Here is a 13,468-nt window from a genome sequence, read left to right as displayed (position 1 = left end):
TACTTCAAAACATGCTAAATGTCAAAGAATGAAATGGAGATATGAAAACTTAGCAGATCATCCCAGCATATCAGAAAGAAAAATTGATATATACTCACTCCTGAGGATGTCTTAATGTGTGCTGCAGAGAATCAAGGATTCCCCCCCCCCCCCATTGATGGTCCATTAATAGATAAAAATGATATTTCTGCTTCCCTGCAACAAGATAAAACAATATACCTGATTCTCTAGAGTGAGTCCATTTCGACAATGTCTTGAATATTTTGCCTCAGAAAGAAGAAATAATGGACACTGGCTTTCCACAGTTCTCCAAAAAGGGAAAACAAAAAAATCCAATGTCAATGAAAACAATACCTCATGTAAAAGGAAACCAGTGATGATCTGGGATTGTGAAATGTATCTATTATTCTTAAGGTCAAGGAATGGACCTGCCCATGGAGCAGTCACCATCCTTAATGGAAACTTTTAGAAAATTCCAATTAATATAAACATATAGGCAGATGCATTCTGACCCTTAGCTAAATCTCTAATAACAGTATGCCACTTCTACTTATCTCCTGCTGCAGATATCTTTGAAGATGACCTTGTTGAGGAATTTAAATGAAAACATTTTGTGGGGTATGAACTATCACCAGAGGAAGAGTTGTTGAGTGTTATGTTCAATAACGTCTTCCTTGTAAATTCATTAACCCTCCATGTATTTTCTCTAATATTCATGCAATCATTTGAACTGTCTAATGACCCTCCCTTTTCTTGATAACTCATCAACTTTCCTGCATGGACAAATGTGTATTACACCACAGAAACCATGATGGAAATTAGAGCAAGCTGACTGGCGCACCTTCTCTTCTCCTAGCAGAATTTGATTCTGCAACAGTCATTTGATGTATCACCAATGCAATGAATCATGTGATGCAGCATATTATACAACTGCAATTTCTAAAACGTCTAGTCAGTTTTTACTTTTCCCTATGCCATGGTCTAATGTTGATTGCATGGCAGATAGGAAGCATGAAAGAAAGTTTGGGATATTTTACTCCCATATCCCACAACTTAAAACCTCATTGCTTTCAAACTTACTCAAGTAAGACACATCAGCAAATCTAGAAATTATTGATCTTCCATAACGAGAGCAATCAAAATTAAAGAGGTGTGGGATAAAATCCAGAAGGTTAGATATACCCTTCACCCACTTTCCATCCTCAAAAATAATGGATGCATAATTGCTGATACTTCTGGAGAGATTTTTGCAAAAACATGAGCAGTATTTTACCCCCCCCCCCCCCCATAAGTTTCTTGCTCATAAATCTAAAGCAAAAAATTAATAAATTCTTTTGTTGAGTGATACAGAAGAATATCACAGCCTGTTCAAGAAATGAAAAATGAAAGCTACTTTGAATAAATGCCACCCAACTACGACCAGATAACATCTATTATCAGGTCATCGGAGACATCTGTCACCAGAGGCCAAGCATTCACTACTGTGAGAAAACATTTTAGTCCAGAACACAATCTGGCTTTTGCAAATATCATTTAACAACCAGTCATGTAACCCAGTTGGAACATCATTTGAGTTGGCTTCTTGAACTGTGAATACTTAGTGTTGGTATTTTTTTTTTATAGAGAAACATATGGCACTGCCTGGAAATTTGGTATATTGAAAGATATATATGACTGATCTTTCAGTCTCACAGAGTTTAGTTTTAAATGTTATGCTGCTTACTACCAAAGTTAAAATGATAACAGAACAAATTTCTTTAACTGTAGGTAATGCCCTGTTTTTGGATGACTACCATCTTCTGTCATTCATGCAGCATGAAGGTCATAGAAAGACAGCTAAAGCTCGCCATTGATCATTTTTCAAAACGGGCACTTTTAAAGGGGTTTACATTTTCCCATTACAAGAGCAATTTGTATTTTTGTCACATGCATAGTCTTCAGACTACGGCAAACTTTAATCCCAGTTGCTCCAAAAGCCAAGTTCTTGTGCCCATATTGGACAAGAAATTCAGCTTCCTTCATCACATATGCCTGTTGTAAGATGTGAGTGCCATTAAGCAGTAAACATCCTTCACTCCTTGTCTTCACCACCTCTTGGGTTGCTAACATGTTCTTCGCTTCTATTGGTCAATACACTAATTAGATCAAAATTTGAATATGGTTCAAAATCTATGCCTCTCCCATAGAGTATGCTTCAGTAGTTGGACCCTATCCTTCAATTCATATGAAATATGACTGGAGAATTTCAAACCTCACAGATCCTTAGTCAGGACAAATGTACCACTGTTGTCACCTTGCTGTTAAGAGCTGTCTGTACTATATGGTGTAAAAATAAAATCTCTATGAGATCATTCACCTGTCTAACTAATTTTGAAAATAGAAACATTCATAAGCGAAATTGATGAAAATAAAGAAATAACCACAATCATCACCAGACTAAGGACAGAACATTTTAAAGGCATGAAAATTCATCTGAATGGTACTAGAAGCAAATGAAATATGAACTGTCTAGGATAAGGATGTCACTGCACTTCACTGACCTTCACAGACCCTTGATCTCAACTTATTGAACATATGTGGGATTAAACTGGAGCATCAGGTGAGATCAATGGGTGTCTGCTCCACAAGAATCCCAGACCTTATTACAGGAAGAATGGACCAAAACAGACCCATTGATTGCTATCATACACTTCGGAAAGTACGGCACATAGGATTGCTGCAGCCATCACAGCATGTCGCAAAAATAAAATCTCTATGAGACCATTCACCTGTCCAACTAATTTTGAAAATAGAGACATTCATAAGCGAAATTGATGATAATAGAGAAATAACCACAATCATCACTAGACTGAGGACAGAACATTTTAAAGGCATGAAAATTCATCTGGATGGTACTAGAAGCATGTGAAATATGAACTGTCCAGGAGTCCAACTAACACCTACCTATATCTATTCTTGTCCAGCAATTGTTGATGCTCTACAGAAAATTGACAATAATGCTATAGAAAAGCTCTACTCCAAAGTTCAACAGATTGAAAAAACAGTTACAAGTACAAGCCCATGGCCATACCTAGAAGCTCTTCAAGGGATTTGAGAGCCTGCAGATGAATGATGCCCCCAAGTCAGTGCAACTGTATCTAGGTGAAATGGCTGCAAAAAGGGAACTGATGGAGTTTGAATAGGGTGCCATGTGCAGGCCTATCTGTTTGGCATTGTTGACAAATTGCACCATCTCAGGTCAGTAGTCTGTGTTAACATACTGAGATGGAAGTGCAGGGAGCGAACTGCAAGTGCTACCCGCAGTGGATGACCCGCCATACTCACCGAACATGACCATAGGGTGCTGCGAAGGATAATATGTAAAAACTGCCATTTGTCTGCCGACACCTCGAATGTGGAGATCCAGGCATTGACTGGAACACGAATCTGCACAAAAGCATTCAGAACTGAGCTTCACACATTGGGTTTCAATGGGAGGACCACAATATGCAAGCCCCACATTAACTAACATACAGTGTCTTCTGAAGAAGACACTGTATGTTAGTTAATGTGGGGCTTGCATATTGTGGGAAATGGAAGCTTCGAAAGCTGTGTTATGTAGTGACGAATCACACTACACTCTCTATTGAGTTCATGGACAGGTGTGTGGCAGATGCCTGGTGACGTCTTTTACCAGAGTTCATAACCCCAACTATGAAACACCGAGCTGACAGTCAGATGGTATGGTCCTGCTTCTCTCGGTTTGGTCTTGAACCTCTGCTTGTGGTACCGCAAACATTGATAACTCCAAGAGATACCTGAACATTCTGAACAATGTAAAGCTTCCTACATTGTGGTATTTCCATGGAATTGACCATTGTTGCTTTCAACAAGACAATGCACTGTGTCATTAAATTGCTGCTCTAAGTGTATGATTTGTGGACATGAATGTCACCACACTTAACTGACCTCCACACACCCTTGATATCAACTTATTGAACATATATGGGATAAACTAGAGCAAAGGTGAGATCAAGGGATGTTTGCCCAACAAGAATCCTAGACCTTGTTACAGGAAGGATAGACCAAAACGGACCTATTGATTGCTGAATGGACCCATTGTACACTTGCGGAAAGTATGCCACATAGGATTGCTGCAGCCATCACAGCATAAGGAGGCCCTACATCTTATTAAGGTGAGCACCATGATTGTTTGTTCCTCACACTATGGTGTCCATTGACTTCTTTCTAAGCAGTCTATTCTACTACTCTGGCATTCATACACTTATACTGCCATATGGTATTTCTTTCTGCATTCAACCCAAATATTCCATGCTTCCTGTTGTCTGCTGACAGCTTTTACAAGCATGCTGAATGAAAAACTCTGATTCTCTGTCTTTTCACAGATGGTTCAAAATCAGAGGATGTAGTAGTATCTTCTATGACAAGTAATATCTGCATAGATCCCACTGTAACATAACAAATTTGCAGGTGTATGCTGTTGGGCTTTCTACAAACTATATATGATTGCAGTGCTACCAAAGATGCATTAGATATAAAGTTTCACTGAGCTTCTTAAAGGCAATAAGAAATCTATCGCCACAGAAACATCTAGTTCTCTCTCTCTCATGTCCAACTTGTCATCTCTTAATTATGGATGCTATATTTGGACATGCACTTCTGTTGGACCCCCCCCAAGCAACATTGGAATTAGGGGAAACGAGGCTGCAGATACTTCAGTTATTCACCATCTATCTATTCCTTACACTGGGGACTGTTGTAGAGGATTGGTAGATGGTAAATAGTGGGATGGTGGGAGTTTGAGAAACAAGCTACAGGCAGATTATAAGACAGAAATGTTTATCCCTTTGAAATTTTTACCCCTGCACATGGAATAGAGAGACTACTACAAGCTTTATCAATTTGTGACAGCCTACTGTAAGCAAATACTGTAAAGAAGTTGTTCTCATTTGGCTCTTGTCATCTTCCTATTGAATAGTGAATTATGTGGTACCAGACTAACCATTGTCTTTTGTCAGTGAACAATGTCACTATTCTAGTCATATTGATAATCTCTAAGCCCTATTTTATCAGATTCATCAAGAATTAATTTTTTTAAATTTTTACAGATTATTAATCCTTATGACCTATATAAATTATGTACATGATGTATATGTTAGTTTTATTATTTGAACTTAATCTATGAATAGGTTTTAACATCTTGTTTATGTATATTTTATGACATTTTTTGATTTTTTTATGATTTTTTATGACATGTTTTCACACATCTTTTGCATTTTTCTATACACTGAATTTTATATCTGTTTATGCTGTTTTATATATTTAATATGTATTAATTACCTTGTATACTGCCGAGATGTGTTAGCACAGTATGACCTTAGCTGTCCTTGCGCCAGTGAATTCTAAACCAAACCAATCTTTAGAGCCTGCTAATGAGTCTCCAAGATTCTTGTCTTCAAAGTTATATTTTTCCTTGAATCAAATTTGCTTTCACTACAGTTCACCTCTGTTAGACATTTACCTTGGATTCTTTTTTAAAAACTGTCCTGTACACTTTTCTTTTTATTATGATGTTCAGTTTTATCCTGATCTTTTCAAAACAGTGATCTTTTCCTATTTCAGTACTCAACACTCCTGAATCAACATGAAGTTATTTTTATCAATATCAGGGAGATTTCTTAAATCTTGTCTTCTCTTCATGTGAATTTTGCACATCTTTATTCTGAAATATTGTAATGACAAGTTCGTCCTGAACAGAAATGCTGCGGGTGCTTAGCATTATTATTATTAAATGTGTTCGTCGTACATGTTATTTATTTTTCGAAGGTATATATTAGAACACAGAATAATAAGTAAACAAACAATTCTCCCTCCTTTGTCAAAAATTCAGCCCACCTAAAAAGCATCTTGCAACACCATAACCTAAAAAGCTCAGAGTTAATTGTGAGCTTTGATATCACCTCACTATCCACAAATGTACCACTAATAGAAACCCTCAATCTACTGAAGTCACACTTCCCCCCTGATATCTTTGAATTATTCAAATTCACAATGCATGCAGGATATTTCACATGGAAAGAGAAAATATACAAACAGATGGGACAGCCATGCATTCCCCCCCCCCCCCCCCCATCCTTAGCCAACTTCTACATAGAATACCTGGAAAAACTAGCTATCAATACAGCCACCAAACCAACACTTTGGCTACACTATGTTGACGATGTGCTTGCTATTTGGCCACATGGCCCAGAGACATTGGAAACATTCTTAGCACATTTAAATAGCCAACATCCAAAAATCCACTTTACAATGGAACTAGAAGCTAATAACTGTCTGCCCTTCCTGGATACACTTATCACACATCTTCCAGATGGTTCCTTATCATTTTCAGTTTTTAGAAAACCCACACATACAGGGAGATATTTACACAAACAATCACACCATCACCCTTCTCAACAGTATGGCATTTTAAAAACGCTAACCCACAGAGCGAGAGCAATCTGTTCCAATGAAAATGCTCTTGCTGCTGAACTGGCTCACTTATGCCATACCTTCTTGGCCAATGGCTATAATCCCCATAAGATAAACAAAATACTAAATGCTCCTAAGAAATCCCCCCCCACTATCCACCACAGAGAACTACAACAAAACAGTCACCATCCCATACATTCAAGGCACATCCGAAAAGATTTCTAGAATTCTTAACACGTTTGCTGCCACGCCACTTTGGTATAGTCTGTTTCCCTACGCCAAGCAATTTCACTTCTTCAAGGTCAGTACGGTAATCTCGTTGCCGGCGGTAAGCGTCATACGAGTATACTCGTAGTTGGCTTGTGCAGAGCATATACCATCTTTGAGAATACACAGTTCGGATGCTAGCTCCACAAGCCAAGCATTTTCACTTCTTCAAGGTCAGTACAGTAATCTCGTTGCTGGCAGTAAGCGTCATACGAGTATACTCGTAGTCGGCCACGACGTGTTAATAAACATGAACTATGCACTATATTCAGACCATGTGTCATATTAGCAACTCTTATCTGTTCACCCAAGGACAGCATTCCTCCTTTATCACATCCAGGAATCTATGAAGTACTCTGCTCATGTAATCAAGCCTACTACAGTCAAACAGGAGGCACTGTGAACATTGCATCGGTGAACATAAAAGATACATCCGGCATTATTGCTATGGCAAGTCGGGACTAGCAGACCATGACCATGCTCTGGATACCCCCTGCACACAAGATCAAATGGAAGAACACAAAAGTACTGCACAGAAGCTCTTACAATTCGGAGAGATTGTTCTTAGAGACAACAGAAGCCCTGAAAAGGTACTCCAAATCTCAACAAATATGGCTGTATAAATTTGCCTAAAATCTGGGAGACAGTCATCTTAAGAAAAAACTAGTACCGTTTTTTTTTCCCCCTCTGTTTAGGACTCTAGTCTTGTGTGATAGCTGCATTTTTTTTTTTCAGATAGAGGGCGCCAAAATCAGGACTTTAGTCTTTGTGTCGCTGCTACAATTGTTTAACTAGTCCGTTGGATTACACCATGTTGTTATAGTCTTGCGTATTGTGACAAACTATATCTTTGTGCTCTGAAGATGCTGGTTATAACACCAGCGAAATATCGGCAATAAGCCACGAAATTTGGTTTTATTTTATATGACATCTCATGCACTGCAGCGGAGAAAGAATTAAAAAAACTACGAGATCCACACTTCAAAAAATTTGAAAATTTAAAAAAGAACTCAATCTCGAAACCACAACTTCCTACCGAAACGGTAGTCAACCTTTCGTTATTTAGTGTGAAACCTGAAGCACTCGACCCCCCTCGCATGTGGCAACAACTTCGCCATTGCGCCCAGAAGAATACCTGCTGAAGATATTATGATACGAATTGAACGCGGGATACGACACCATCCAAAGCACGTCGCCAACGATATTAGACTGGATGTGGCTTGTGTTCTGACCAAAGCTAAACCACCAAAAGCCAACATGCCCAGTAAGGAAATAATAATCACCAAAGCTGATAAAGGGAACGCCACAGCATTGCTTAACCAAAAGGATTACACAGGTAAGCTGAAAGCTCTATTGTTAGATCAGGCTACTTACCTCCCTATCGAGTACAATCCCACCAACTCACAAATTAGAAAACTCCACAGGCTCCTTAAGATGGTCACTTCTTGGCCTGTGGAAATCACGATTATGTGATTTCCACAGGCCAAGAATTCCACGGAAATGCCATTATGTCCCATAGTGGATGGCATTGATTTCCCCCACATACAAACTAGCTAAACATTTGGCCAAAGCTCTCTTACACTATACTGGCAACACACCTTCACACATAAAAAAAAACTCAGCCCACTTCAAAGCCAGCATAGAAAACCTTACACTCAAACACACTGACATAATGGTCAGTTTTGATGTCTCCTCCTTATTCACAAATATCCCACTCAAAGAATCCTTACAGCTAATCCAAGCTAAATTTCCTCCCGATATCACAGCCCTATTTCAGTTCACAATGAACTCAGGCTATTTTGTTTGGCAAGGAAAATTCTACAAACAAATAGAGGGGACAGCCATGGGTTCTCCACTCTCCCCACCCTTGGCCAACTTTTATATGGAGACTTTTGAAGAGAAAGCCTTAAACTCTGTCCTATAAAAACCAACCATTTAGCTTCACTATGTTGATGATGTGTTCGCTATTTGGCCACATGGCTCCGAAGCACTGCTCTTCTTCCTGACACACTTAAACAACCAACACCCCAGAATTAAATATAATAAATTTAGTTTAATCCTTTATCCAAGTGTGAGCAAACAAAGTTTGCACCTGAAAGTATCTTCAGCACTGGGGTAAGGTGGTACAACACCAGGGCAACTCGTTGCAAAGGTGGAGCAAGAAACCAACACTCCTGTCTCAGTATCTCCTATAATGCAAAATACATCTCCTTGCAGATATGCCTAATGTTATGCATTAAGGGAAGGGCCACTACCCAGACTAGTTTTGACCTTCATTGAGGTCTCTTCAGTGGGAGCCAGGCCCAAGTGGAGATACCAGCCAGAAGCATTAGCAGGTCATCTCTACCTATAGGAGTTGCCAAATGGTGTACCACCCTTTTTTTAATAAATTACTCTGGATTTAGAGAAAGATGTTGAAAGTTTATTTTTCACTTGGTTAGAGTATAATAAATTTAGTTTAATCCTTTATCCAAGTGTGAGCAAACAAAGTTTGCGTCTGAAAGTATCTTCAGGACTGGGGTAAGGTGGTACAACACACTTGGATAAAGGATTAAACTAAATTTATTATACTCTAACCAAGTGAAAAATAAACTTTCAACCTCAGAATTAAATTCAACCTGGAAGAGGAAAAAAACAACTGCCTTTCTTTCTTAGACACACTAGACCTGCCAGCCTGATGGAACCTTGGTTTTCTCAGTCTATAGAAAACTCACCCATACAGGCAGATACATTCAGCAACAATTCCAACACCCCTCCTCACAACAATATGGAGACATTAAGACGCCACACAACAGGGCTAAACTTATCTGTTCAAATGACAATGCCCTAACCACAATACTAAACCACATTCTCAACACTTTCTTAGCCAATGGCTACCCCCCCCCCCAAAAAAAAAAAATCCAAAAAATATCGAATCCAGTAACCCCCCCCCCCCCTCACAACAAGGATTACTCTAAATCCATCACCATACCCTATATCCGAGGCACCTCAGAAAAAATTACAAAAATCCTAAAAAAAACATGACTTGTTACAAGACCATATAAAAAAATTGGCATCCCTTATCCACTCTGCTAAAGACCCACCCCAGACCTACCTGGTGTATACCAGGTCCCTTGCAGCTGTAAGCTGTTCTACTTTGGCCAAACAGGCAGGACAGCAAATATCAGAATTTCAGAACATAAGGACTACATCCAATTTCACCAATACAGCCACTCTGGTCTTGCTGACCATGTGCTGGATACCTGCCATAGAATACGGTGGAAGAAAGCCACAATAATACACTGTAGTAAATACAAATATGAAAGGATATTCAAGGAATCAGCTTCAGCCCTAAGAAATAATCCAAACCTCAAAAAATTTGGCTGCATGAGACTGCCTCAAATTTGGGAAACCTACATCAGAAGACCTTCAGCCCACTCGCCCAAGAATACCAACACTGCCTGCTATGGGGCACCATCAGGACTTTAGGAGAAATAATAGCTTCCTGCTTTTTCCTCACTTACTGTTTGTTGTGCCTGCGTGTGCGTCTTGTTCTTAAGATCCTTGAAAATGGCAACGTGACGTTGCCGAAATATTGATAAGAAATTCATAACCAACGTCTAAGCCTTTCCCCGAGAATTATTAGTATTAGTTTTGCTGTTTTATTCACATCTTCCCCAAACACTCCTATGCCTGATAATTGTTTCCTAGTTTGCTGTTCAGATCTTCAATAGAGACTAAATTTCCTTTTTATTTGTGTCTGTTGCAAAAAAAATCCTCCATTTCTTCCTTAATGGAACCTTCTGTGGAACTTAGGCAAAAGTAAGTTTTATTGTTCAATCTCCATTCTCTTTGCCCACATCTCTTGATATTGCCTACTATTAAAAACTATTATTCTTGCATTTAATATTGAATACTATAGCTGCCTCTAACTTATTGAGTTCCTGAGAAAGTTTTTTTCTCTTCTTGTAACCATCTCTGCTACATTCTGAACTGTAACTGATACAGTCAAGGAAGTGTTTTCTTCTGATTTTGCCATTTATCTAAAACGTTTGATTTTTATTTTCAAATTCTTTCAGCTCTGAAAGTTTGATGCATTTTTTTTTAAAAAAAAGCTTCTATTTTTTTTATTTTCAATGTAATATTTATTTTTATGATGCTCAAAAGCAATAAAAAATATATATTCCCTATATATTTTTATGTCCTGAACCGGTCTGGTCACTAGTAACAGAAATGCTGAGACTTTTATCTTCTTTCTCTCTGTCTGTCTGTCTGTCTATTCTTGCTTTGATTTATTTCATGTGCTTTGAAATTATCAAAAAATTCCCATACTTCATTGTTTCTTAAGAATTTTCTTGGGTGCACAGTCACAAATAAATTGCCCAGTTTTCCATTTTGAAATTTATTCCTATCACTTTACTCAATTAGTGATGTCGATCCTACCATTCAAGGTTACCTTCTTGGTTATTGTGGAGTATTATAATTATGCTTTCCTGTCTCCAATCATTGCTGCCTGAATATAATGCATTATTTAAGAATTTCTTGATTTATCTTACTAAACTGGCATGTTACAATTCCATTCCTTTGCTAGCTTGACCTTTTTTTATTGATATTTCACACTTCCTTTAAAGCAGGTGCACCATGGAATACTGAGACAATCTATGTAAAGACAGCACCCTCTATATCCAATTTGCCCATTTGTGAGGATTCTTCACACACACAGACTTTGTTTGGATGTAGGATTAAAACAAGAATATAATATAATTTCTTGTCTGTTATAATTTCCATGATAACCAAATAAAAGAAACCTTCTATATTCTCTGTAGTGGGATCAATGTGTGCACATTTTCAGAAAATGATAAATATAAAAAGTTATATTTTGCACTTTCCTGTCATAGGAGATTGTTGATTGGATGTCAAACAAGTTTTGATTTTGAATTTATTCTGCGTATTAACATCACTGGTAAAGATTACCAGAATTCTTTTCCAAAGAGCTTATAGTTAGTATATAGCATGTGGGAATTTCATAACTGCTTGAATATAGAAGCAGAATACAAAGTATAATGAACTCTGGAATAGCCAAAGAATGCAATCAGTGAAGTGTCATGCTTGAATTTAAGAATGTACATAATGCTGAACTCAAAAGTCTTGGACAGTACTTATCTTCGCCTGAACTCAAATGAGTATTAATATATCATTTTTATTATATTATTTAGTACAGTTCATATTTTGTTTTAGTAACTTTTCCCCCTTCCCCCATACCGGTCAAAACTTTTATTTTTCCTTTATTATTATTATTTTTTTCTGATCATATAATATATCTTTCTGTTGGTTTGGTAATTTATAATTACTATAAATTACCAAATTATACACTAAAACAAAACAAAACTGGGTATTGTTTTTTGTAGTGTGCTGTTTATTGTGGAATATTCAATAACTAGAAATTATTATATACATAGTGAAGTGATATTGACTTCTCATGGACACTTTGATTTATATCCATTTATATTTGTGTATTTACCATCCAATAATTATTATACACTTACTTCACCCATTCAGTTTGTCTCTTCTAATGTATATTTTATTCATATCAAAATATGCAAGTTTTAAAAAATTCAGAACAGAGGAAAATACTCTACTTAATAAGTTATCTGACCTCTATGATATAAATTATGTGCAGGCTGATAATAATCTGCAGTGCACATATAACAGTTGATGTTGCTTATTACTATCACAGTCTGATTACTTTGCTGAATTTAATATTAATGTACTGAGAAAATTATTTTTGCAGTTAATTTTGTTTATTTAGTTTGTTAAAGCAGTAATGCTGAACCTTTCAAACCATTCAGTCATACATCATTCTTAGCACTTGCATTCCTAACCCTTCATGACCCTTCTTTTGCACTACCATTTCACCACCTACTCTGGTTTGTAATCCTCTTCTGCAAGAGAGAAGAAAATGTGGAACATTCCAGATTTGAACAACTCAGCTGTGTGGATGATGATGATGATGATCATGAGTCAGGGAGCAATTATGTACAAGAGAAGGAGGAAGAAGAATTATTTAAGGAAGAAGTAGGTGAATTTTGTTGTTGAGGTGGATTTTCATCCCTCTGCCTGCTCTCATTTCCCTTCATGTTAATGCCTTATGTTAACCTTCCCCCCTCCCTTTCATTTCATTGCATGTTTGTGTATCTGGTTGTGTGTGTGTGTGTGTGTGTGTGGTATTGTATGCGTATAAATAAATATATATATATATATACATGCTAATATCTTTAGATTTATCAGTTTTATATTGTTCATATTTAGAGCAATTTTTTGACAATGCAAACCATTGCATTTTAATTTCTTTATAAGCCATTTTTTTGCTGATTCATTGATATTTTTTATTTATTCATTGGCATGTGTATGTGCGCACTTGTGCATGTGTGTGCACATGCACAGACTCGTGCACAATTGATAACATTTTTACTCCCTCATTGTAAAATAACCCAGATTACTCTACAATGTTTGTAGTTATAATATGATTCATGAAACTGCATATATGGGAAATGCCATTATATAGAATTAGCAGTTAGTTCAATGAAAAATATTGAGTCTGTCAGCATTTATTGAAATTCTCTGTCTGTCTGGTTGTGTTGTCAGCAGACAAAAGAGGTACTAGTTCATATAATCCATGAAAATATTTGATTGAACTTTTCAAATTACATAACTATAAAAATATGGTATTGTATTTTTTCCTCTCTCTCTC

The 13,468-nt window shown here is 37.2% G+C and overlaps 1 protein-coding gene across 1 annotated transcript in view; it reads left to right on the top strand.

Moving 5' to 3' along the window:
• LOC150102348 (poly [ADP-ribose] polymerase tankyrase-like) overlaps positions 1-13,468 on the top strand; it is a 1,002,656-nt gene that overhangs the window by 435,815 nt on the left and 553,373 nt on the right. Inside the window, 1 exon segment of the mRNA XM_090399561.1 lies at positions 12,667-12,792. Within this exon segment, the coding sequence (XP_090255687.1) occupies positions 12,667-12,792 (126 nt within the window).

Source organism: Typopeltis vanoorti, chromosome 10 (genome assembly GCF_054136105.1).
Source record: "Typopeltis vanoorti isolate ZY-2024b chromosome 10, IOZ_Tvanoo_1.0, whole genome shotgun sequence".
In the NCBI taxonomy this organism is placed as follows: Eukaryota; Metazoa; Arthropoda; class Arachnida; order Uropygi; family Thelyphonidae; genus Typopeltis; species Typopeltis vanoorti.
The sequence above is the reverse complement of the archived record's forward strand: the minus strand, read 5'-3'. Positions and strand labels throughout refer to the sequence as shown.